Raw genomic sequence first — 23,188 nt, forward strand, 5'->3', positions numbered from 1 at the left:
GCTGGCCTTGAACTCACAGAGATCCGCCTGCCTCTGCCTCCCAAGTACTGGGACTACAGGCGTATGCCACCATGCCTGGCTCAAATAAAATATTTTTAAAAAATAAAAAGGGAAGGGTTGGCTAACTGGTGCACAAGGCTCCTAAGTGCCAGAGTAGCTCTTAATGGGCCAGGAGCCAGATCAGGAGGGGTCAGGCACAGGAGTGGGCATGTCACATGTGTAAGCCATTTTCTGGGCCTAGCACAGGTAACCCCCCCCCAACTTGTGGTTCTTGAATTGGAATAGAGAATGAGGCTAGGAGTCAGCTCTGTCCCATGGATTCCAGGACCATCGCATATATAAGAACAACAGTATCTCAGGTTGGTTTCATATTGGCATTCTCTCTGATGAGCCCTTGACCCATGGACATGCAGCTTTCATGGACATGACTCCAGGTACAGGGAGCTCATTTGTTCTTGAGGTGCTTCTCCATCTCTGACTACTCTGGCTTAGTGCTCCCCTGGGTAGAAATGCAGGGACACCTTTTCTAGCACCCCCCAACACTCATAGACATGGCTCCCCTGCAGAAGGATAAGCCCTCTCCATTCCTTCCTATACCTGGCATCTTTCTCCTCTGATCACTCTGGGTTGTATGTGCCTGACAGAATCTGAGCCCAGGACCAGTAGATCTTCTGTTGGGTAGCAGGAGTGGTAAGCCTTCCTAACTTTGCCACAACAGGTGACCCATGAGAAAGAGATTGCTGTGGGTTGTAGCAATCAGGAAAGACTTCCTGAAGGAGGCCAGACTTGAAGAGTTTTAGAGCTATGAGAAACCTTGGAGTCTGAGACCTCTTACAGAAGGTGTGGTTAAAGTCCAGAGAAAGGCTATTATTATTACTCAGCCACAATCAGAAAGCTGGGGGAAGGCCTAAAGGCCAACTCTTAAATGTCCTGCGTACTGCATCCCCATATATATGGTCTCAGAAGCAAAAAGAGTATGCTTTTTATTTATTTTTTGATAAGTTACACACTCACAGGGTCAGAAATTAAAACATAGAAAGAAATAAAATAGCACATGTCGCTCCCATCTCACCCCATGTGTCCAGTTCTAAATCGCAGACATCTATCTTTAATCACTATTTATATTTTCTTGCAGAATTTCTTCCTATAATTCTAAGCAACTGTGATTACAGATATTTGCCTTTTCCCCTCTGTTTTTGCACAAAATAACATAGCACCATATGTACATACACATGGTATTGTGCTTCAGACTTTTCACTGAACAGTAGATTCCTGAATTCTTACTTCATTAGGAGGTAGAGAGCTTCCTGATACTTTCCTGGCACCTCTCTTCAGGCAGCATCGTCCATTGAATGGCTGGGGCATGCCTTACTTAGCCATATGTAAGTGCTATCATGGAAGATACCCGCAAAGAAACAATATGAAATACAATGGAAAGTACCCTGGGCCCACAGGCGCGGTTCTTTTCCAGGTGCCAGTGGCTCATTAATATATAGCATGGGATCCCCTACTGTCTTGTGTGGAGGACTAGACATTGTGCCCATGTTTGTCTTGATAAAGCTGGAGCAGAGGTCCTCATTCATGCTGTGAATCAGTTTCAGCTTGAACTTGGGCAGTGCCTTTCTTTGCAAAACCTCCTGCTTTTCACCATGATCATCACTTGAGTGTTAAATAGAACTCAGGAAGGAAGTGGGTAGCAGTGGGTGGGTGCAAAGGTCATATGAGGAAGGCTAACACCAACTGTCACCAGGGCATGTGGCTACATCCTCTCTGTCAGGAGAGGCAGCTCTGGCCCTCACAGTGCTTCCAGCTCCCACACACACACATCCTCCTGAGGCTTCTGGTTTGTTTACTTTCATCACACTGATATGACTGGAAGAGATGAAGAGAAAATACAGCAACATGAGGAGTGTTCGGGTGGAAACAGCTCAGCTGTCTTCCCTCCTCTTTTTCCTAGGCCTTTTTCATAACGTTGCAATATGTTAATGGAAAATATACTTATGATTTTAAAGCTCTAAGTCAGTTATTATGACTTTTTTTTCCTTGCTGAGTCCCTCTGAATATCTTCTACCTCTTTAACACTGGTGATGAGGTGTTCAAGGTGCAACAGAAGCAGAGAGTCTCCGAGCCCTGCCTATGAGGAGTTAGTAGATTAAGTAGAAGAAGAGCCTTTTACATACCAGCAATTTTTCTGAGTCAGACAGGGAAACATAGAACATTTAAATGTACAAGTTTATGTGCACTGAGGCTCTAACCCAGAGCCTTGTATGTGGTGGGCAGGTGTTCTGCCATTTAACCACCTCCTCAGCCCCATGTACAAGTTTGCATTTCAACAACTGCTTCCAGTTCTTTGGGGTGCATACCTAAGAGTAGAATTGATGGGTCATGTGGTAATTCTTCGTTTCACTTTTTGAGGAACTGCCCCTGCTTCATTTTGAGATAGACGCACAAAACACTGAGCACTGAGCCTGACATGGAGTAGTAATCAGACCAGTATCATCATCATTACCCATCCTCACTACCACCATTAATGAGATATTCTATAAGTATTAGGTTCTCGCCTATGGATTTTGATGATATTGAACACAAGTCATCCACATTGCCATATGAATCAAGTGTTACTATACCCATTTTACAGAAGATGACTGAAGCCCAAAGAGTTTTAAGTCGATTGTCCAACTTGTGTAGTAGCTGTCCAGACAGACTTAGGGCTCAGGGGTAGAAGTGAGCTCACAAGAGGTCAGGCCTAGCTGAGTGGGAGAATTTTCTCTCTGCAGTGAGAATCTTGCCTCTAGAGGTATGAAAGCTGGGCTGGTTGTCAGGCATGTTGTTAAGCAGTGTGGTCCCTGAGGTATCTTTCTTCCCTTTTTGTTAGTACACATAAGAATTGAAATGTGCCTGGGTATCAGCAATCCAAGGTCAGAAGGAAATGACATCAAGGGAGGGCTGGGGAGGACTCCTTGTCCTCTGCAACTGGGGCTAGGAAGCTCACAACTGAGGCAGGCTGTAGGCCTAGAGTCTGTGGTCATTTCTGATTTTCTTGTTGCCTGATTTTACAGCCCAATGAAGTGCAGCGGACACAAGCCCAGGCCCTAGATCTGTCTGACACCCAAACTACGGCTGTGGTACAATCAGTGCCCGGAGCACACCCTGTGCCGGTGTATGCCTTCTCCATCAAAGGCCCTCCCTATCGAGAGGTAAGGCCACTATTCAGCCCTGTCTCAATCTGAAAGACTCAGATTCCAGCTAACAATGAGGTGTAGCTGGATGACAATTGGGGTCTTCCTAAGGTCTTCATGAGCAAGTATTTGCTCAACATCTAATCTGTGTTCTCTTGCTCTTGGCTACACTGGTAAAGAAGCTCCCCCAGTAAGCTTGAACCACTCCCAGCCCATCTGGGATGCTGAGACAGCCAGGGCTATGAGGCCACAGAAGTTGTGGGTTAGTGGCCATGACCAGTATGCATGTCAACCTAGGAGGGATTCGTGTTTGCGGAGGTGTGGTTTGTATGGCAGAGGGAATAGGAGCAAAGGCATGCCATAGGCCCCTGGCACTTAGCTCAGGGGGTTAGCCCAGGTACTTGAGCCAGCCCTGTGACCCCCCCCCCACTCTGCAGGAAGCCTCCCAGACAACCACCCCCTTGAAGAGAAAGTGCTGCCATACTGATTGCTCCAGGAAGATCATTAAGATGGAGTCCAAGGAGGAGAATGAGACAAGGTTGGCCACAAGCTCCCCTGAGCAGCCCAGGCCCAGCACTTCCAAGGCGGTCTCACCTCCCCATCTGGATGGGCCACCCAGCCCTGAGAGCCCCATCCTAGAAACAGAGATCCTCCCACCCAACAGCAACCATGTGACCATCGACACTAGACAGACAGGTAGGGAGAGCTGCATGATGCCCTCAGGCCTCTGGGCCACTTTCTCTGCATTCTTATCCCACCTGGGAGCCCAAAGCCAGCAAGATTCTGTGCTGCCATTGAGTATGACAGGGGTAACCCACAAATTGCTAAGGGGTGAAAGTTTACTGTGTACATTGCCGTGATTCCAGTGTGGGAAGCCTGAGGGACTGTACCCTAGTTTCAAGTCCTTTCCCCTAAAACTTTCTCAGTGCCAAACATCATGCTTTGCAGACACAAGATAATGTTCACATACACCCCATCACTCCCTACACACACAGGGCATCTATTACCTCCATCCCATTGGCTTGCAAGGATTCCCCTGGGTGACTACCCCTCATTCCAGCCAGTGCACATCCCAGGACAGACCCAATACCATGCCCCTCTCCATTTCAGAAGAGCGCATTGTGGTGATCAGCAGCTCAGAAGACTCGGATGCTGAGAACTCGGTGAGTGGCACAGAATTCAACCCAGGACTCCTGCTTCCCCGCAGTCAAGGTCCTAAGGGCCACCACGGTCACGGCAGGTGATGCTCAGGTTAGCCTTGCACTCAGGAATTTTCCAGCAAGGCAATAAAAGCCTAAGCTGTCCTGAAGATAGTCTGCAAGTGCCACCTGCATGCCTAGAACACCCTAGTCCTCTCACTACACCAGGCATGTATGCCTCTGAAATGCTGGCTAGAGTCTTCCCTCCTCAACTGTGGAATACTAGAGACCCTTGTTTAGAGCTTCCTTATGCATTTCCTGTCCACTAAGTCCTCCATGAGGAGAGCAGACAAGAGTCCATTCCCTGTTTAATCACAGTCAGTGAGGGCTAGTGACTAGATAGAGTGTGGCCATAGGATAGCAAATAATGGACAGGGCCATATGCAGTTTTTTACTCCATGTTAAAAAACTTCTTTGAAGCATCCCAGAATGACACCAGTGACCCTTAGTCCCTGGAGATGTGTTACTAGAGAGCAGGGCGTTACTAGTCCAGGGAAAAGGAGAGCGTAAAAACAGTGAAAGGTTGTACTGAGCATCCCCAAGGCCCTTTCCAGCTCTCAGTCTGAGATTCTGTATTGGAAAGAATACAGAGCCACCGGACACCACCGCTCAACCCTCTTCGCCAGCCTACTCCCTGCTGAGATCTAGAAGATCCTCTCACCCAGGCTGGATCTCCCACCCCCGAGGTCTGCCCCGAGGTGCCTGCCACCCCCAAGCTTGGCCTTCCCACCATCCCACTGAGCAAGCCAATGAGCAAGCTGCCATCCCTGACACTGAGTCTCCCAGCCAGCCTACTGCTCAACAGGAGTATGCTGCCATCCTCCGTCGGAACCGCATCCGCTCACACAGAGTACGAAGAGCCACCCACCTACATCATGTTCTTTATGGCTTGTCCCCTAGGGGCCATATGGCCTCACACAGGTCTCCTTTTGTGTCTCAGGCCACCACCTCTGCCACAGTAGGGCCTCCTACTGATGGCCAGGCACACCATGCTTGCCTACAGAGGATCTTCAGCACACCCCGCCGAATACGCAGAGCCTTCCGGTCCCTTGGCCGCTCCTTCAGGGGCTCCCCCCACTTAAACCAGTGGCTCAGAAACTTTTTTTCTCTCCCTCTTTCCGTCATGACTTCTCAGCTTAATGCCTCTTCCATGGGAGGTACACAGGCAGGAGTTCCCCCCAGGGATTCTAACAAAGCCCCAGTGGAGAATCCCCAAGTTCAAGGCCCCCCTTGAGGTATTTCCAATTTCATTATATCCACCCTACCCTTTCAAGGGGGACCCCACCAGTCCAGACCTGGGCCCCTATCAGGCCTCTGAGAACCTAAGTGCTCCCCTTTTCCATGGCTGCTGGCCACCCCACCCTATCTCTAGTCTTGTGGTCAGATACTCCTGCCCTGAGCCCTGGGTACCTCCTCTAGCCCACACACCAAAAAGTTTGTGGCTAGGAGGTAGCCATTAACTCCTGGTCAAGTAACTAGCCAAGGAATGGGGGCTCTGCAGACCTCTGAACTGGGAGACTTTAGTCTTCTGTGGCTTCTCATGGCATGACTGAAGTTCAGGCCACCCTTCCCTTCAGACCTCTTTGCCCAAGAAAGAAGCTTCCTGTACTTTGTACCCTCTTGTGTTCCCAGTCCCAGCCCTACCCCAAGCTTTTCCCCATCTTCTACCAGGATCTAAGCCCATGAGCAAAGGGACCCTGTCAGTCCCAAGGCCTGGCTGCTCAATAAATACTTGTTGAATCATCTCCCTTGTGAGCCCTTATTCCACAGCCATCAGATTCTATGCAGGATTCAGTTCTTCCCTGCAGGGGTGTTCATCTCCTCCCTGCGTGGAACTTCTCTAAGGAGAACATGTTCCTCCTCCTCCCACACTCATGAGTATCCAAGGTAGGAAATGGCAAGATCTGAACTGTTCGAACCCTGTTACCTGGTGGCTTTGAAGGCACTTTCAGGGTGTAATCCTGTCTCCCTGGTTTATCTCAGATAGCCACCCACCTTCCTGTCATTGAGGGAAGATATGACCAGCTGCCTCCCAGATTTCTTCTTCCCCTTCAGGTCCTGCTTTCTTCCTGGATGATTTCAACACCCACCATCTGCTCCTTGGCCTCTCAAAGGTCTTCACTGTGTGCCACTTCAGCTGACAACCATGTGGCCACACGGTGTGCCTTGACACCATCTCTTAACTGACCATTCTGACTCAAACCACAGCCTCTTGTTCCTTGAGCCCTCAATCATGCTGTCACCTTCCTCCAGCTGTTCCCACTTCAGTCATTGCCCCATCAGGACCTGCCAGGCAGAAACAACCCTGGAAGGATACATGCGCCTGCTGTCTCTCTGCTGCCCCCTGGAGACCTGTTGGAGAAAAGCGACATGTGAAGGCAAAGGGCAAAGGACAGCCTATAGCCTGAGGGTGCCTTGGTGCTTTTGGTTACACCCTCCTGCTCTCAACCATCTCTGCAGGGACTCTTGTCCTCTAGGCCTCATCCTGACCCTCACTCTTACCTGATGACTGCATCTTCTGCTCCAGGGAGAAAACAGGTACCCCTATGATGGTGTGAGATAGTGGACATTCAGCTAACTAGAGTCTCCTATACTGTCACATGCCTTTATTGGTCCCTTCTGTCAGGCTGTAGGGCAAGTCCACCTGCCTCTAGGACACACCCCTATCCTGGGGGAGCCCCTACTTCATCTAATACTTGTCCACTTTTGTCTACTAATGCTTTCAAGTCCTTTTGAATGTAGCATACTAAAAGATGTCTTGCCCATCACCCTCTTGATCCATGCTTCACACCTGCTCCTCATCCCACTTCCTGCCCCTCCCTAACATGCCGATGAACCCTACCCTCTGGCACCAGGGAAGCACCAAGCCTCTCAGTCCATTCCTGACCAGATCAGCCTCTCTCCAGGTGTCTGTTTTCCCCCTTGCAGCTCTCAGCACTGCCCTCTCAAGTCTCTTTGCCCCTTAGTCTGTATGTTCTCTGGGGAAGTATGACCACTCTGACTGTAGTTATTGCCCAGAGCTGATATCCCTGCTCACTGCTGTCTGCCAAGCTGGCATGTTAGGACTTTCTGATAGCCCCACTGTAATGCCCCATAAGTACCTCACACATCCTCTCTTCTCTCAGGGCATCATTCCACCATCTGCCTGGGCATACAAGCTGAGACTTCCAGAACATCTCTTTCAGTTACTTCTCACTTCCAGCCAATATTCAAGCCTTGCCTTCCTTTCAGTATTCTGCTACCTGGGCATTTCTTTCCATCTCATCACCTTGAGAAAGTTCAAGTTACCACTGACCCTGGGTGAAGGTAGAAACCTGGGAAGGAAAGAGGAGAAAAAGAAGCCAGAAGTTTCACCAAACATTATGCAAATTGAGCTCAGGTGCTGTGACCAGCAGTGTAGCAAATGGAATGGGAAAAGGGGATCCAACTGCACCATCAGTGTGGGTATCGGGGTCATCCAGAGAGGAGGGAAAGGCACATTTCAGGTTAAGAAGAGGTAACCAACTAGAAGTGTGTATGAGTAAAAATTAGCCATCACAGGAGCCCCTAACTTAAGAAATAAATGAATCATGTCCCCCTCTCATGCATTTTACTTTTATCCTCCAGGACCCTTCCAAACCCCTGAGGCACTACAGCACCCCTCCCTGAAAATCCCCATACTCCAGCTTGGAGGGAGGGACAGAGTGCTCCAGGCCTCCCATCCTCATATTCTCCCAATTGGTGGCCTTTGTTCAGCCTTGCAGTTAGTGAAAAGTCATACGATACTGGCCTGTTAAAGTGGAACCTTTTCCAAATGACCCAGTATGTAAGGGGCCTCAGCATAGTTCGCAGCTGTATCTGTTACCAGACTTTCCCATCTGAGGGAGCAACTGAGCAAGCAATGGAAGACACTTGTGGAGTTCCTGGGATGTGAACTATGATTAAAACCTACAAGGGTGGCTGGGCATGCTGACACACACCTTTAATCCTAGCACTTGAGAGGCAGAAGCTGGCAAATCTGAATCACTTTGAGTTCGAGGCCAGCCTGGTCTATATAGTAAATTCCAGGCCAGCCAGGGCAACGTAGTGAGACCCTGTCTTTAAAAACTAACAAACCGCCGGGTGTACACCTTTAATCCCAGCACCCGGAAGGTAGAGGAAGGTGGATCTCTGTGAGTTCGAGGCCAGCCTGATCTACATAGTGAGTTCCAGACCAGCTGGGGCTACTGGGAGACCTTGTCTCAAAAAGATCAAAAAAAAAAAAAAAAAAAAAAAAACAAAAACCAAAAAACAAAAACCCTGCAAGGGTGTGTGAGTCATTTAGCCATGCCCCTAGCTCGGGCCACTGTTTGAGGAGCCAGAGCAGAAGAGAGGTGTGCTCACCCACTTTTGTAACAGATGACCAGTTCCAGTGTGTTGGCAGCAGCAGGAGCAAGAGGAAGCAAGAAAGGGCCCAGTTGAGGGGGCAGCCCGTGGCAGACATGGCAGTGGTGACTGACAGAGAAAGGGGGGTCCATGGACAGCATCTGGTTCAGGGGAGGGCCCATGATACTGGTGAGTGTGCATATCAGAAAAGGTGAGCCAGGTGCTTAGCTGAAAAAGTGGAAATTGTTTGCCTAGGAGCAGCAGGCAAAAGGGTCACAGAGGCCATAAGCCTGCCAGTGGAATGGCCTGGTTTGCTGCTACTTATGCTGTGTCTCTAAAGCTTTAGAGCCTGCAAGAACTGGGAGCTTGTTTCTGAAAAACCCAGAAATGCATGTGTCTTCCTAAACTGAGCCCAACTGTAGCTTGGGTGCTAAGAAAGTTCCTCAGGAGTGTCAGGACTCTTGCTGAGCACTGATGGCAGATGCTAGATAACTCCTGAAACCTGGAGGCTGGCTTCACAAAGGGTTTGGCTTGAGTGTTTGGCTGACACTCAAACATGGAATGAATCCATAGTTAGACCAATGGTTCTCAACTTGGCTATGCATTGAGGAGTTTAAGCAACTGCAGATTGCTGGGTCCTACTCCCAAGGTTCTAATTGAATGGTCTATGTATAACCTGGGCCTCCAGAGTTTTTAATGCTACTAATGCCTAGCCCAAATCAAAAACCACTGAACTGGGAGATTCAGCTGCACATCCCTGTGAGTGGAATGTTCATTTGCCTTGAATAAAATGCTAATTATATGCTGTGTGTGATACTGCTGGGAGAAGGGAGACTAGATCTTTCCAGGTATTTATTTGCCTCTTTCAGAGAACCATAAAGGGAATACAGCTTATAATACACAGTGGCACTTTAAACCTTCATCTCCATCCTTGAGCTCTCATCATCTCTCACACCACAGTTCCTCAAACTAGAGGTTTGTCCTCCCTCCTCCCTTTCCTGTTCTCACTCCAGAGCTGACCTCTGTTTCTCAGGTTGTCCTCTGTCTCCATTTCTTTTTCCTCTGCAAGCAAGTTTCTTGCCTTTCCTCAGTGTCTGTCTCTCTCTGTGTCCTTCACACCCAGCTATCCTGATTTTTGGAATGAGATGTTGGAATGGGGCTGCAGATAAGATAGGAAGCTCTCTTAATGAGCTGGTTGGGGGAAGCTGCCTGAGACCAGACCCTGTGTATGTTGACTGCCCTTCCTGCAGCCCCCAACTTTAGGAAAGCCTTGCTTAAATGGCCAGCTACTCCCAAGCTGAGTCGCTAGGTTTAAGAGGAGCAGGTGAACTTGAAATTTACAGATGGCCGGCTTAAATGCAAGGTGTTCTTGTGAGACTGGCTCCCCTGACATACTTGGTGGCAGTTCCTAAAGACCAGATAAAAGTGAAGGAAGAAGTGTGTCCCTGCTGTAAGACAGCCTTTCCTCCAGTCACAGCACAGAGGTAGGGAAGAGAGCATCTCGATAGTGAAGCACCCATAAAGAAGACAGCCTCAGGAGTGGAAGATCTAGGCACGAGGTTCTGATGACTGCCATAAATGATGTGGCGGAGATGAGGGAGGTGGCCTAAAGGTACAGCTGTGTGGTCCCCAGGACTCCTTCTCTCTGGAAGAGGCTGGCCATGAAGCCTGAAGGGACATCACCAGAAGGAAGGAGTCAGGTGGAGGCACTCGGGGCTACAAAGGGGCTTTTGCAGTAACCTTTGGAACAAAAAAGGAAGAGAAAGCTCTATGCCATGTCAGTGCCCAGCAAAACGAACTGGGCCAATGAGACAACTCTTCAGCTTCTGGCAAGAGGGATCCTAGACCAAAGGATGTTATGTCCAGGGTGGCTCAGCTCTGCCTACCAGCCCAAAGCAGAGGACAGTCCCTGGGAGCCTGCAGATAGAAACACTGAGGCAGAGGGACTGATGTCAGAAGCCCACGGCTAGAAAATGACTGGATTCTCCCAAAGGGAAAAGGATGGAGTCTGCCACTCCCAGCTAGCCAGGAGGAGATGCTTCCAGAAGAGTCTTCACAGGGAAGATACAGCAGGATGGTGTCACTAGGTACAAAACAAGGAAGTTGGGGAGCCTGGTGCAGGACTATGCAATACAAGTTGAAAGAAAACCAGCCACTCCTAGAAAAGTCTACCCCTCATTAACTTGCCAGTGAGCAGTATGACTTCTTTTGACTGATGCTGTGTGGTAAGCAAGTGTTTACCTGGATAGTGGAAAGGTCTGGGCAGGTATGCCAATCAACTCTGAGGTCAGAGGCATTAGCCAGAGGCCAGAGTGACTAGAAGACTCAGTGCCTTGGAACAACAACTCCATTGACAAACCAAGGCAGCCTGTAAGAAAACAGACTCAAGGCCTCCTCTGAGCTCTATCTCAGCAGTGCCCCCTACTATCCTGGAGACACTGGCCGTGTCTTTTCCTCCTGCCCTATGGCTAATGTCCAAAGGTGGCATTCATAGGAGAGTCACAAAAATTTTAACCCCTGGGAATAACAACTATGCTGATGAGTAATTCTGTTTATTATCATCTGAGGCTTCACTCTGGCTGTAGCCCCAGTACCTTTGAAAAGTCTCAGAGGTAGAGCCTTTCCTATCCTTGGGGCCTGGAGCCTTTGAAACAGTGTTTCAGCCAAGACAGCCTTGATGCTAGAGCGCAGAGCCTCATCGCAAGCCTCAGTGGTCCTGGAGCTCCCTGGCATCTCTGTGGAGCTGTGGATGTGCAGAGTGGGAGGGTCCCCAGGATTGGAGACTCTGAGCTCTCCCTCCACGACCCTCTCATGATCAGGAACTGTGTGTCCACCTAAGTGTGGAGTTCAGGAGACAACAGCCTTCCTCTTCCCTTTTATGCTTGGGTCTAGGCTAGCTTGGAGGACAAGGAAAGCCAAGCTCCTTCCCCTTCCAAAGAATCATCTGAGATTCCAGATAAGGTTCCTCCCTCTTGGCCTCCATGTGTGATGCTTATTTGATCTGCTCAGAGACATGAATTAGGAGCGAGTGCCTTGGCCCTGTCTCCCACACCCATTGGCCCTTTCTTGAGCCTCCACAGAGAATACAACATGCCCCCAACACTTATGTCAGCACAAGTTCATGCATTCACACTTCTCATGCATGCACTCACCCTTGACTCTCAAACACATCTCCACATAGGCACATCTGTACACACTCATTCTTGCCGGTCTGGTCTTGAACTCTCACACCTCCCTTCCTAAGGTGTGTGCTCTGGTTCACAGGTGTAAGCCTCAAATGTGACATACCTGCACACAAATTCCCACTAACCTCCCTCTGTTGTTCACAAAGATGCTGTGACTGTACCAGCTTGTTATGTTCCTACATTCTCATACTTGTGTGCACACTTGCTCCTGAGAATACACTTGCCTTGCCTTGGAACCTCTAGGCCTCTGAACTCCTGACCTGTTGGCTTTTCTGTGTTACAGTCCTCCCGAGAACTGGCCGACAGCAGCAGTGAGTCCAGTGACCTCCAGCTGGAGGGTCCCAGTTCCCTCAGGGTCCTGGAAGAGAACCTCGCCGACCCCCAAGTGGAAGACAGGCCCCTGGTTTTCTTTGACCTCAAGATTGACAATGAAAGTGGGTTCTCTGAGGACCACCCCATCCCTTTCTATCTTAGTCTCTGAGCCCCCAAGAGAAATGCAGGCAGAGCCACCTGAAGGGTCTAGTCAGCCCTGAGCTCTGGCAGTACCACAGCAGCCAGGTGGGTCAGGTAGACAGAGGACTCTGACTCACCTGGAATGCCAGGTGTTCCTTGGTGTTTCAGCATCTGCCTGGAGTGGGGCCTGAACATGGGAGGGAAACTTGTACCTCCACAATTCACTTCTGACCAGATCTTCTCTATACAGGGAGCCCAGAAGCATATTTCTAAATAGGACAGTGTGTGGGCTCATTGCTGACCAGTAATCCAAACTTGACTTTTATTTACTTCCCAGAACAGGGCCCTTTCTACTAGTGGATACACAGGGAGGCCAGCAGAACCCAGTCACAGAGAGATGTGACTCCTCCTGGAAGCCCCTTGCCGCCCTCCCACCACACTTTACCTGACCCTTTTATGCCCCTGCTGGAGCCAGCAGCCCTAGGCCTGGCCCCATGTTATGGACTTGACATTGGGGCTTGTCTAGCCAGCCAGAAGCAACAAGTATTCCCATAGTAAAAGAAAGTCATTTGCAGACCTCAGGGGGAGGCTCCAGGCCATGCTCTTAAGGGATGTGCAGGGCCGCTGTCTGTGGCCCAGGGCTCCGATCCAACTGGGAGCCTTTGTTATGGGGTTGCAGGTAGGAGTAGAAAGTGGAGGGCTGGGAAGAAACAACCTGGACTCTCTGGTGTAGGTGGAAGCTGAGAGAATACAAGAGGGACCAGAGTCCTAACGGTTGGGCAGACTCGGGGTCAGGTGTGATAGGAAGGGCTAGTCCCCCAAAAGGTGAACTCTTTTGACCCCTATCCCATTAGAGCTAGGCCAAAGCTCCATTTTGAGGCTGTTGTTGCCGCCTGCCAAAAAGCCCAAGGTGGGATCTCTAGATAGTGGGTTGGCAACCTGGGGGGACCCCCTGCACCCACCCCAGCACCTCCTGTGCCCTGAAACCTCACCCTGCCCTTCTCTCCTGCCTAGCCCAGAAAATTAGCCAGCTGGCAGCTGTGAACCGGGAGAGCAAGTTCCGAGTGCTCATCCAGCCAGAGGCCTTCAGTGTCTACTCCAAGGCCGTCTCCCTGGAGGTAGGGCTGCAGCACTTCCTCCGCTTCCTCACCTCCATGCACCATCCCATCTTGGCCTGCTATAAGCTGTGGGGACCCGGACTCCCCATCTTCTTCCGGGCCCTAGATGACATTAACAGGCTGTGGGAATTCCAAGAGGCCATCTATGGTTTCCTGGCTGCATTGCCTCTCATCCGGGAGCGTGTACCTGGGGCCAGCAGCTTCAAACTCAGGAACCTGGCTAAGATTTATCTGGCCAGAAACATGAGCGAGCGGAGCGCTCTGGCTGCCGTACTGGCCATGCGAGACCTGTGCCGCCTCCTTGAGATCTCCCCAGGACCACAGCTGGCCCAGCACATCTACCCCTTTAGTAGCTTGCAGTGCTTTGCTTCCCTGCAGCCCTTGGTTCAGGCAGGTGCTCTGCCCCGGGCTGAGGCCCGCCTCTTGGCCCTGCACAACGTGAGCTTCCTGGAACTACTAACTACATACCGCAGCAACCCACAGGAGGGCTTGAAGAAATATGGCCACTACCTGAGCCTACAGACTACCTCGTCATCATCTGCTGCCCAGCTTGCTCAATACCTGCAGGCTCTCAGCACCTACCTGCAAGGCCTGTTGGAAGGAAATTCCTTGACAGGAGCAGAAGGCAGTTCTACTCTCTCTGGCCAAAGATTGGCCAAAAAGGCCTCCCAGCAGAGATGAAAGGAGAGGAAGCCTGGCTTAGCTGGTGGGCACAGAGGGTGGGGTTCCCTGAGTCAGGTCTCACTTATTCCTGCATTCCTAGGTTCTGGTATCCAGTACACAGCTGCCATTTGGTCCAGAATAGGTGCCCTTTCTCTGAGAACAAAGTCCCTTTCTCTAAAATTCCTTCAGCAGAGGCCAAAGGCACTCTATCTAGACCTAGACCCTCCCTCTAGAACCAGAACCAGGAAGAGAAGAAGGTGTGGCCTCTGGGCTCTTTGGTCCAATAACACCCCGGTCACCCCACCTGCAACTACCACGGGTGGCCTTGCAGTATTTCCCTGATGTCCAGTCACTGCCCCAGGTGACCTGCTGACAGCTCCTGTGGATAACACTTAGATGATGCTGGCCACTATGTGAGCAGCCCCTTGGGCACCCAAAGTGCCTTTTAAACCAAACCATTGTTGTGAATTTGGGTTCTCCCAGCCCCTACTGCCAGAAGCCAGCTGTGTTCACTTTTTTAAAAAGCATTTTCATTCCAAAAGGGCCTTTTGTCAGCAGAGAGACCTAGAAGCTGTTGTTCTTTCCATGTCCTTGTTTTCACACTTTGACCCTTCAGACTTTTCTCTGTTCATTAGGCCACCTGACCCCTCCTTGCATTGTCCCCATCCTCATCCTCAGCTCTTTCAAGGGATGTTCAGTGAGGCATTGACATCTATGAGCACTTGGGAACATGGATCCATGGGCTGTACTGCAAGTCTCTGGAATCAGACACTCTGAAGTAGGGCCCACAGTGTTGACAGGTTCTCCACTAATTTTGCACATGCTCAAGTCTGAGCAGTACTGCTGTAATAGACATTGCTCCCCATCCCCAGGGAGAGCAGTATGGAGCAGCAGAGAAAGCCTTGGCTGTGTGCATTGAGTGTGACTAGGAAAAGACCCCTTCCACAGCTCTAGTGTTCCCACCTGTGAAATGGGCTGATTGATCTACATTATTATCTCAGAGCTCTACCAAGCTGGACTTCCAGACATAAATAGCAGGGCATAAATAGATAAGAAGCATCTTCACCCTTAAATCCTATCTCCCATTCCAAGACTTTGGTCCCCAACCTCATGGTCACCTTGGAGATCAGAAGCAGAACACTAGGAGGTCAGCTGTTCCCTGTGATTAGCAGAACTCCTGTCATTGTTGATCCCCCATCCCATCCCATCCCTGCTCTCTGCTCCTGGGAGTTCCTCTAGATAGCCCAGGGTGCCACCCTTGAAAGCTGCTGGCCTCAAACTTTCATATGGGTGAAGCCTGCATGCCCACGGCCCCAGTTCCATCTTGTGGGTGTCTATAGAAGTTTATTCCTACCACAGGAACACTAACTCTGACACTGAATTCTGATGTATTTCCTATAAGACTTTGAAAGCTCTGGTTCTGAGGGAGCCTAAGGGTGGAGGAGGAGAAGGGAGACTGAACTACAGCCTGGTCATGCTGGCAAGACAGTGCTGGGGCTCTGCCTCATACTTTGCTCTGGGCCTAGCCCTCGGCTAACAGGGCCCACTGAGTCCCAGCCCCTCCAGGCCGGCTGTCTTCTGGTACCATTTATCTTGAATTTATGACAGAAGGTACCCCTGCCCTATTGCCACTGTCACAGCCTTTAATAAAGATACGAATCTTGAAAGCCTGGTGTTCCAATTACAAACTACTCATCTATCTTCCCAAAAGGAGCCATTAAGCCAGCTCCTGCCTGGGGAGGAGAGGCTCTCCCAGCTATGGGTGAGCAAGTGCTTGCCCAACTTTTGGGGGGGGGGGTCTTTCAGAGTTAGTAGAGTGAGAGGCCCTTTATTCAGTGCTAAGGGTATCAAGGATATAAACCCACTATTTCAAGTAGGGAGACCAGGAGAGCTTGCCTCAGGATCTCTTTCAAAGTGGGAGCAACTGCAGGGAAAGAGACACCAACTTTAAGAATCTCTTTCTAGAAGGAGACAGGAGACCAGGGCCTGTAGGAACTTTACCGCTTGATCCTCTCTTGCTGCTTTTAGGTCTCTAGAGTTGACAGTAAAATCCTAAAAGCAGGAAGTGAGGGGAAGCCTAGGACATAGGCGATGTGCAGCCCATGCATTGTCTTAGTTGTTTCAGATGGAACTCACCTTAGCACCTGTAGTGTTTCTCACTGTACAACTGTCTAGGGATTGGTGCTCACTGGTTGGGTAAGCAGCCAGGGAATGGACAGTGCCACCACCCTGAAACTCACTCACTGTCCCAGGTGCCCACATTCTACTCCTGGAGCTTTATTCTCTCAACTTGACCCCATGACCAAAAAATACCGAAGTCTAAATATGTTGTACGTGCTGCAGTTTTGGATTCTATCAGGATTTACCCATCAACCAACAAAGACCTTGCTGGGTTAGAAGTCAGTTCACTGGGTTTCTGGTTTTCAGTTCATTTTAGTAGCCTGTGGCTCTGGTCTGGCACACTTGATTCATAGATCCTCAGGCTGTCCTCTGTAAAATGAAATAATATGGACTATTTTTTACTTTGTGAGATCCTCGTGTGAACCGATGAGATGTTTGTGAAAATAGCTTTCTAATATACAGAACCACACAAATGTACAATCTTATTTCACAGATGACTAAGATGAGATGAGAGTTACCATTTTATAAATTATAAGAAAACAAACAGTTCTTAGTAAAAAAACTATATATATATATATTAGCATATATGTCTCCATCTCCAGGATGTGGATGCAATATTGCAAGTTTGAGACAAGTTTGGGAAACATACTGAAACCTACTCTCGAAGAAATAAACACACATGGTGTGCTGAGTGAATGAAATAGTATCTGAGACAAAGCAGACAACTGTGGGGTTTCTGGGCCTGAAGGAGCCAGGAAGAGTCAGGGGCCACCCTGGAGTAGCAGAGCAGTAAGTAACTGTTCCTGACATAATAAATGGGAGAAAGACCTGGAGCAGAGAACATGCTTCCTGGGGCCACGGCTCAGCTCTGCCCCACAGCTTCCTTTGGGAAGCAAAGACTCACACCTTTATGAATGTCCCTTGAAAGTGTGCTTTAGCCCAGCCCCACCTGTACCCTCTTCCATCTCAACCTCAGTGTCTAACCTTGGCCTTGCCCCTCTCAGCAGGCCCTAGTTCCTTGACCTTCTCCAGAAACTCAGCCTGGCTTCCACCCCACACCTAGCTCATCTGCATAGAGGGGTACTGTCTCACTTTTCCTTGCTCTTCTGCATTAAGAGAATAGCACAGCTGGTTTAGGTGGGGCCTGCCTGGGCTGTGGTACACTAAATGTCAAGTTAGAAAACATGGGACCTGCCCAGCTTGAGGAACTAAGCTCAAGCTATTCCCGGGTTCTGCCAGCAGAGGGTGCCACAGCCCACATGCCTGGCCTGACATGCCTGTTTGGGAGACTTGTGAATAGCATAGCCTAGGCTGCTAGCTTAGGCTTAGGTATCCACACCCTTTGTAATGTGCCGTGTACATTGCTGGGACCATAGAGGACAACTTTAAGTAGCGGGCACATGTAGAACAGTTTTAAATTGTTGAGCTTTTGTTATTTATTTGAGTACCTATCAGAAACAACCAACCTTGCTGATTTCTGAGATACGGTTGCTCAGAATGGAACTAACATGGAATTCTTTAAAAATCTGCTTAGAATAAATATTAAATGACTATAAGCCCAGCAGGGACACAGGCACAGCAAGCCTGAACTATGGAAGTGAGTGATCTCAGTCTGGGAAGTACTGGGTTATCAGTGGAGTTAGGATGAAAACTATGTAGGGACCAAGTTAGAATTGGGGGAAGGGTGAGGTAAATTAGAAGTCAGGGGGAGGGCTAGACCTACAGTGTAGGTGAGGGTAAAGGGTAGGATGTGGGGTTAGATCAGACTTAGGGTCACATTCAGTGATAAAGGTTAGAAATCAGGTTAGAAGTAGAGTCGGTCACTCTTTAGACTTCCCCAAGTCTTTGTGACTTTAGTGACCGAAAAGTCCATGAAGCTTCTGGGGAGTGCCTGTTAACATGGCACCCCCAAATTCAGGTTGTCTCTCTCCCTGGGATCATCTTCTAGAAGCACCTGACAGGGCCTCTGGCAGCTATTCACTGAACCCTGGTGGGGCTAAGGCCCACCAATCAAGGGAGAGACAGACATGAACAGATCTCTCTAGGAGTGAGAGCTCCAAACAGCCAAGGGAATAAACCCCCAGCTAGCACACTGGGAAGGAGTCTGAGCCAGACACGCCCGAGCCATTTTGCATAAATAGTTTCACCTCATCCCTCCAGCTAAGCAACTTCACCACATCCCAGTTAGTGTACATCCTTCCAATGAACACAGGGGACAGTAAGGTGGAATATCTTGTTCAAAGTCAGTACCCCTGTCTGTGGCTAAAGTGAGATTGACCCACAGGGAGCCCGTGTCTAGGCTGGCACATCTATAACTCACATACAGGGGTACCTGGCTTTGACTGGGGGCTGGGGCAGGTTTCCTGGTGTCTCCCAGTGGCTTCCTGATCGTCCAATCCCAGGCAATGAGAAATGCAGGTTCCAAAAGCTCCCCCATCCCTCAACCTTCTGGTCCCACTGCTCAAACCTACCCTAATTCTAATTTTTTATTTTAGGGCAGTGTTTCTCAACCTCTTTTTCTTTCATTACTGCCACATTTCTCCAAAGTCTTTTTATATAATTCTTGTCCTAATTTTATTTTTCTCCCAATGAAGTTTTAATACAAGAGATGCATTGTATATTCTCTAGAATTTTCCAGGTTCAAGAATATAACCTCTAAAAATAGAGATCATTTTCTTTCATTCATAGATGTACTTATGGACTGTCGTTGTTTACTGAGTCAGAAATGACTGTAATGATTTCTGTAAGGTTGTTAGCTGTCCGCTAGGGACAAATTTCCTTTCCCTGTGGGGCGGTATTGCCCCTGTTAAGGATGTACATGAATCCTGGCAGGGCCCTGTCTCTGCTTACAGTGAAAATAAGAAGTGGTCATGGGAATGCTAACCCCTCTGTGAGGGTGGAGTTGGAGTAGAGACTTCTGGAGAGACATGAAGGAGATGTAGGTGAGGTCTCTGAGGACATGTTCCCCTAAAGCAGCCTTTGTCCTGGTCCTAGGCAAGGGTCATGCTGAGCCTAGGGTTTGGGGGAGAGGTGGTCAGGACCATTATCTGCTTTTGGTCTCTGAATCCAAGAGTCAGCTCCCGACCCACTGGGCCTAAGTGAAGCAGATGCCTGTGGAGAGATGGATCTAGAATTTCTACTGACTGTCCCCATCATTAAAATATATAAATAATAAGACAAAATAAAGCAGTAACAGGAAGTGTGGGCATCCCTGCCCACCCATACAAAATGTATTTGCTGTCAAGTAGGGGGAAATTCCTTCATTTTTGGCTCAAGGAACTTCCTTAAACTCAGCTCAGAGGAATTCTCTACAAGACCAGCTGCCTAGACTATATTACAGCTAACACAAATATTCCCAACATGATAGGCCAATTACAAAAGCCAGCTAGCTAACCACAGAAATTTTCCAAAAAGTCAGCTAGTCGAACAAGTGTGATAGGAGACATTGTGAAATGGAGTCGTTTGTTTGATGTTCTGAAACGGCCTTTATTGTTGTATGCAAATTAGGGTAATAATACATACTACATAAATTGTGAGGATGAAATGAACTAACATGAAATACTAACCTTAGCAAATCAGCAACATAGTAGACAAAGAGAGAAAGAGAGAGATGTGCTTCTCTTCTCCCTGGAGAAGACCTATGTACTGACCCCTACAACAGGCTTCTGCCCCTCCAACCCCTCCTCTCCTCCTGCTTTCCCCCTTCTATCCTTCCTCTAACTGTCCCCTCTCTTCTAATCCCAGTCCATATAGGCTCTAGGTGTCTCTATCCCCACTTTTCCAAGCCTTCTCTATGTCCTCTAACCTGACAGGGTCATCCCTTGGTGGCAGACCAGAGGGATTTATAGCAGTCCCAGCCTCCTAGCCCCTACCTGGTTAGCGGACCGCCATCTGCATGAAGGTCACTTTCTCATCCTTTCTCATCACATTGGCAGACTTGTGGGTTGGGCAGAGCCCCACCCCCTACATACATCAGAGCAAATAAATACATCAGGTTTCCAGCTGGGTCTGGAGATAAGGACTCAGGGAGATGAGGCTCACACTCACAGATGATAGCTGGTCATGGGCTTCTTTTTCAGCTGTTTGCTGGGAAGGCAGCAAAGCTTATTTAGGGCATTTCAAAGTGGGTTGCATCTGGAGGTTGTTTCCTGGGAGAGACTAGGCTGGCGGACCCTCCTCAGTTTGAATTTGGTAGGGACAGGCCTGAGGAAAGAGAGACTGTCAGGCCTGAGCCTGTTCAGGTCAACAGGCAGGAGGGATACCTAGCACAGGAGGAGAAACTAAGGCCCAGAAGGGAGACAGATTTTTCTAAAGCTTTACAGGAAGTCAGTGGAAAAGTTAAGTTCAACCTGCAACCCCTAATCTCTTTTGAACCCCCTGACAATGAATTGTGCCTGGTGGTCCCCAGGATGTGGCCACTAGAACTAGCCTTGCCTGGCTGCACAACTGGGATAGTCTGCAGCCTGCCCACTCACCTCCCAGAGGGCTTTCCTTCCTTTGGCCACCAGCCTAGCTGGAGGTGCTTGCTCTGTGGGGTTCGCCTTGATACCATCATTCTATTGCAGATGCTCTATAGGGTGACATAACTTGCCTCTTCTGATGTGAACACTCTGGTGCTCATGAGCTCTGGAGGTGGTAGTGGGGACCTGAAGCAGGGGTACCATACCCATTACAGAGGTAGTCCCTCTCAGCCCTGGAAAGGCCTTATCTATGTCTCCCAAGTTTATCCATGAGCACCAAACTCAGCTTATCTTTAACACAGACTGGCCCAGGAAAAGGGATATCTCAGAGAAGCCACATGCTGGAGGCCTTTCCCAGTCCTACCTGCTTCTCTGTGTCCACTCTTAGATTCAGTCTCCCCTATACTACAGTGAAAGATGAGGGAGAGGGAACCTCCAGGCCTTGAGTTCTGATGATGCTTGGTGAGACCAGGATCCTTTCAGCCTGTCATCCTAGCCCCCTCTAAGACAGCACAAGCCTCATCAACTTTCAAAGCTGCTGTGTACTGGCACTGAAAGAGGAGTGTGTCTAGAAGTTCCCACCCTTCCCTGGCATTTCTTGGGCAATGTCTGATGCTATGCTCAATGGCCACTGGGCTCCCTTGACTCCCTGGAGTTGGGAGGCACTCTGAGGGGTTGGGAACTCCCTGAGGTGGAAGACTTCACCTTGAACCTAAACCACATCATTGCTTTACTTCCTCCTCCCCTGCTTTCCCTTCTTCCCCTTTACTGGTTTCTTCTTCTTCATTTATTGTTTTTATTTTATGTGTATGTATGCATTGCCTGCATGTAAGTAAGTGCACCCGTGTTGTGCAATGCCCTCAGAGGACAGAAGAGGCTGTCGAATCCCCTGGAACTGGAGTTATGGACAGTTGTTAGCTGCCATGTAGGTGCTGGGATTCAAACCCAGGTCTTCTGCAAGAACAGTTAGTGTTCTTAACCACTGAGCCATCTCTCCAGCCCCCTGGTTTCTTCTTCTTGAAGTTGACCACTTGCATGCAAAATCCTACATCAGCTCTGCTTCTCGGAAACTAGCTCTAAAATTAAACACTAACCGACAGCAAGAGCCTGAAGATACCAAAGAGGAAATCCAGCTTTATCCCATCCCTTGGTGTGCCCAACCATTCCCTGTTCTGGGCTTTGATGGGGACAGTAATTGAGAAGGAGCTTTGAGACTGGGGGATGGAAGAGGAGACCTCCAGGCCCTGTCTTGGGGTATCTGCTGGAGTCTGCAGGAGTCTGAATCCTTATTTAGTGTGGACCCCCTCTCCATATACTGTGGGGAGCTGAGGGTGCTTGAACAAAATGGCAGCCCTGTTTTGCCCGCCTTGGTGGCACCTTGACTACTCACTGATCAGATTCTAACTTCTAGGAATGGTGCCCCATTGCCTCTTGGAAGTGTTTGAAAGGAGGACTGTCCCTGCCCATAGAGCAGTATACAGTAGTTTTCATGAAAGGGTCAGTTTTGGGGTTCAAATATAGAGATGACCTTGAGAGACCAGGCAAGCTGCAATGGGATGGGAGGGGAAACATTCACATTGTCAAGGGCATGGGGGAAGGAATTCACCATCTTGGACTTGCTCAGGACAATCTTCCATGGAAGTTCCTTCCAAAGATAACATGCCACCATGAAGTCCAGTTCAACTTGCGAATGGGTGGCAGGGCTGCTCTTGAAACCACAGCACCCCTAGAAGCAGCTCTTGAGAATGATGATGCTTGAAAAGCCTCAGGAACATCTAGTCCATTCTCCTGGCATAGCAAGAGTGAAGACCCAGGGGCTAGGAATGTAGCTTAGTTGGTAGAGTGCTTGCCTAGAATGCACAAAGTTCTAGGTTTGATCTCCAGCACCTGCATAAACCAGGTATGAGCCCAGCCCTCAGGAGGTGGAGCAGAAGGATCAAAGGTCAAAACTCAAGGCTGGAGAGATGGCTCAGTGGTTAAGAGAATTGACTGCTCTTCCAGAGGACTCAGGTTCAGTTCCCAGCACCCACATGGCAGCTAACAACCACTCATAACTCCAGTTTCAGGGGATCTGACACCCTCTTCTGGCTTCCTCGGGCATTGCGCAACATGGGGGCACTATCATACATGTGGGCAAAATACTTATAAGTTTAATAAAAAAAATTTTTAATGAAGTCAAAGGTCATTTTTGGTTATGTAACAAGTTTGGGACCAGCCTTGGCTACATAAGACTTTTTCTAAAACAAACAAACAAAAACAAAACAAGCCCAACCAACCGAACAAATAGTGGAAAATCAGAAGATGCCACGGCTAGGAGTGGCTGGTGTGGAGATATGGGAAGGTGAAACGACGCCAGCGCCAAGCCCATCGAGGTCTTCACACTTTCTGCTCCCTCCATATTCTTATGACAGACGCGGTCTTCCTCCTGTTTGTCACCCATGGTATAGCACTTCTTTTCTCTGTTGT

General features: G+C 49.2%; 1 protein-coding gene across 6 annotated transcripts in view; it reads left to right on the forward strand.

The window, feature by feature from the left end:
- The window catches only part of Pml (promyelocytic leukemia), a 36,411-nt gene extending 19,867 nt beyond the window's left edge, over window positions 1–16,544 (forward strand). Inside the window, exons 5-10 of one of the 6 annotated variants that reach the window (XM_029565076.1) lie at window positions 3,060–3,197; window positions 3,617–3,875; window positions 4,290–4,342; window positions 12,191–12,341; window positions 13,375–14,166; window positions 14,202–16,544. In XM_029565076.1, the coding sequence (XP_029420936.1) occupies window positions 3,060–3,197; window positions 3,617–3,875; window positions 4,290–4,342; window positions 12,191–12,341; window positions 13,375–14,159 (1,386 nt within the window). In that variant the 3' untranslated portion in view covers window positions 14,160–14,166; window positions 14,202–16,544. Of the gene's footprint in view, window positions 1–3,059; window positions 3,198–3,616; window positions 3,876–4,289; window positions 4,343–4,961; window positions 6,124–12,190; window positions 12,342–13,374 lie in introns of those variants that run through there. The other 5 variants (XM_008836469.3, XM_008836472.3, XM_029565077.1 and 2 more) reach the window with 5 other exon arrangements.
- The last annotated feature ends 6,644 nt before the right edge of the window (window positions 16,545–23,188 follow it).

The sequence above is a fragment of the Nannospalax galili genome, unplaced genomic scaffold, assembly GCF_000622305.1.
Source record: "Nannospalax galili isolate Female #2095 unplaced genomic scaffold, S.galili_v1.0 scaffold54, whole genome shotgun sequence".
Taxonomy (NCBI): Eukaryota; Metazoa; Chordata; class Mammalia; order Rodentia; family Spalacidae; genus Nannospalax; species Nannospalax galili.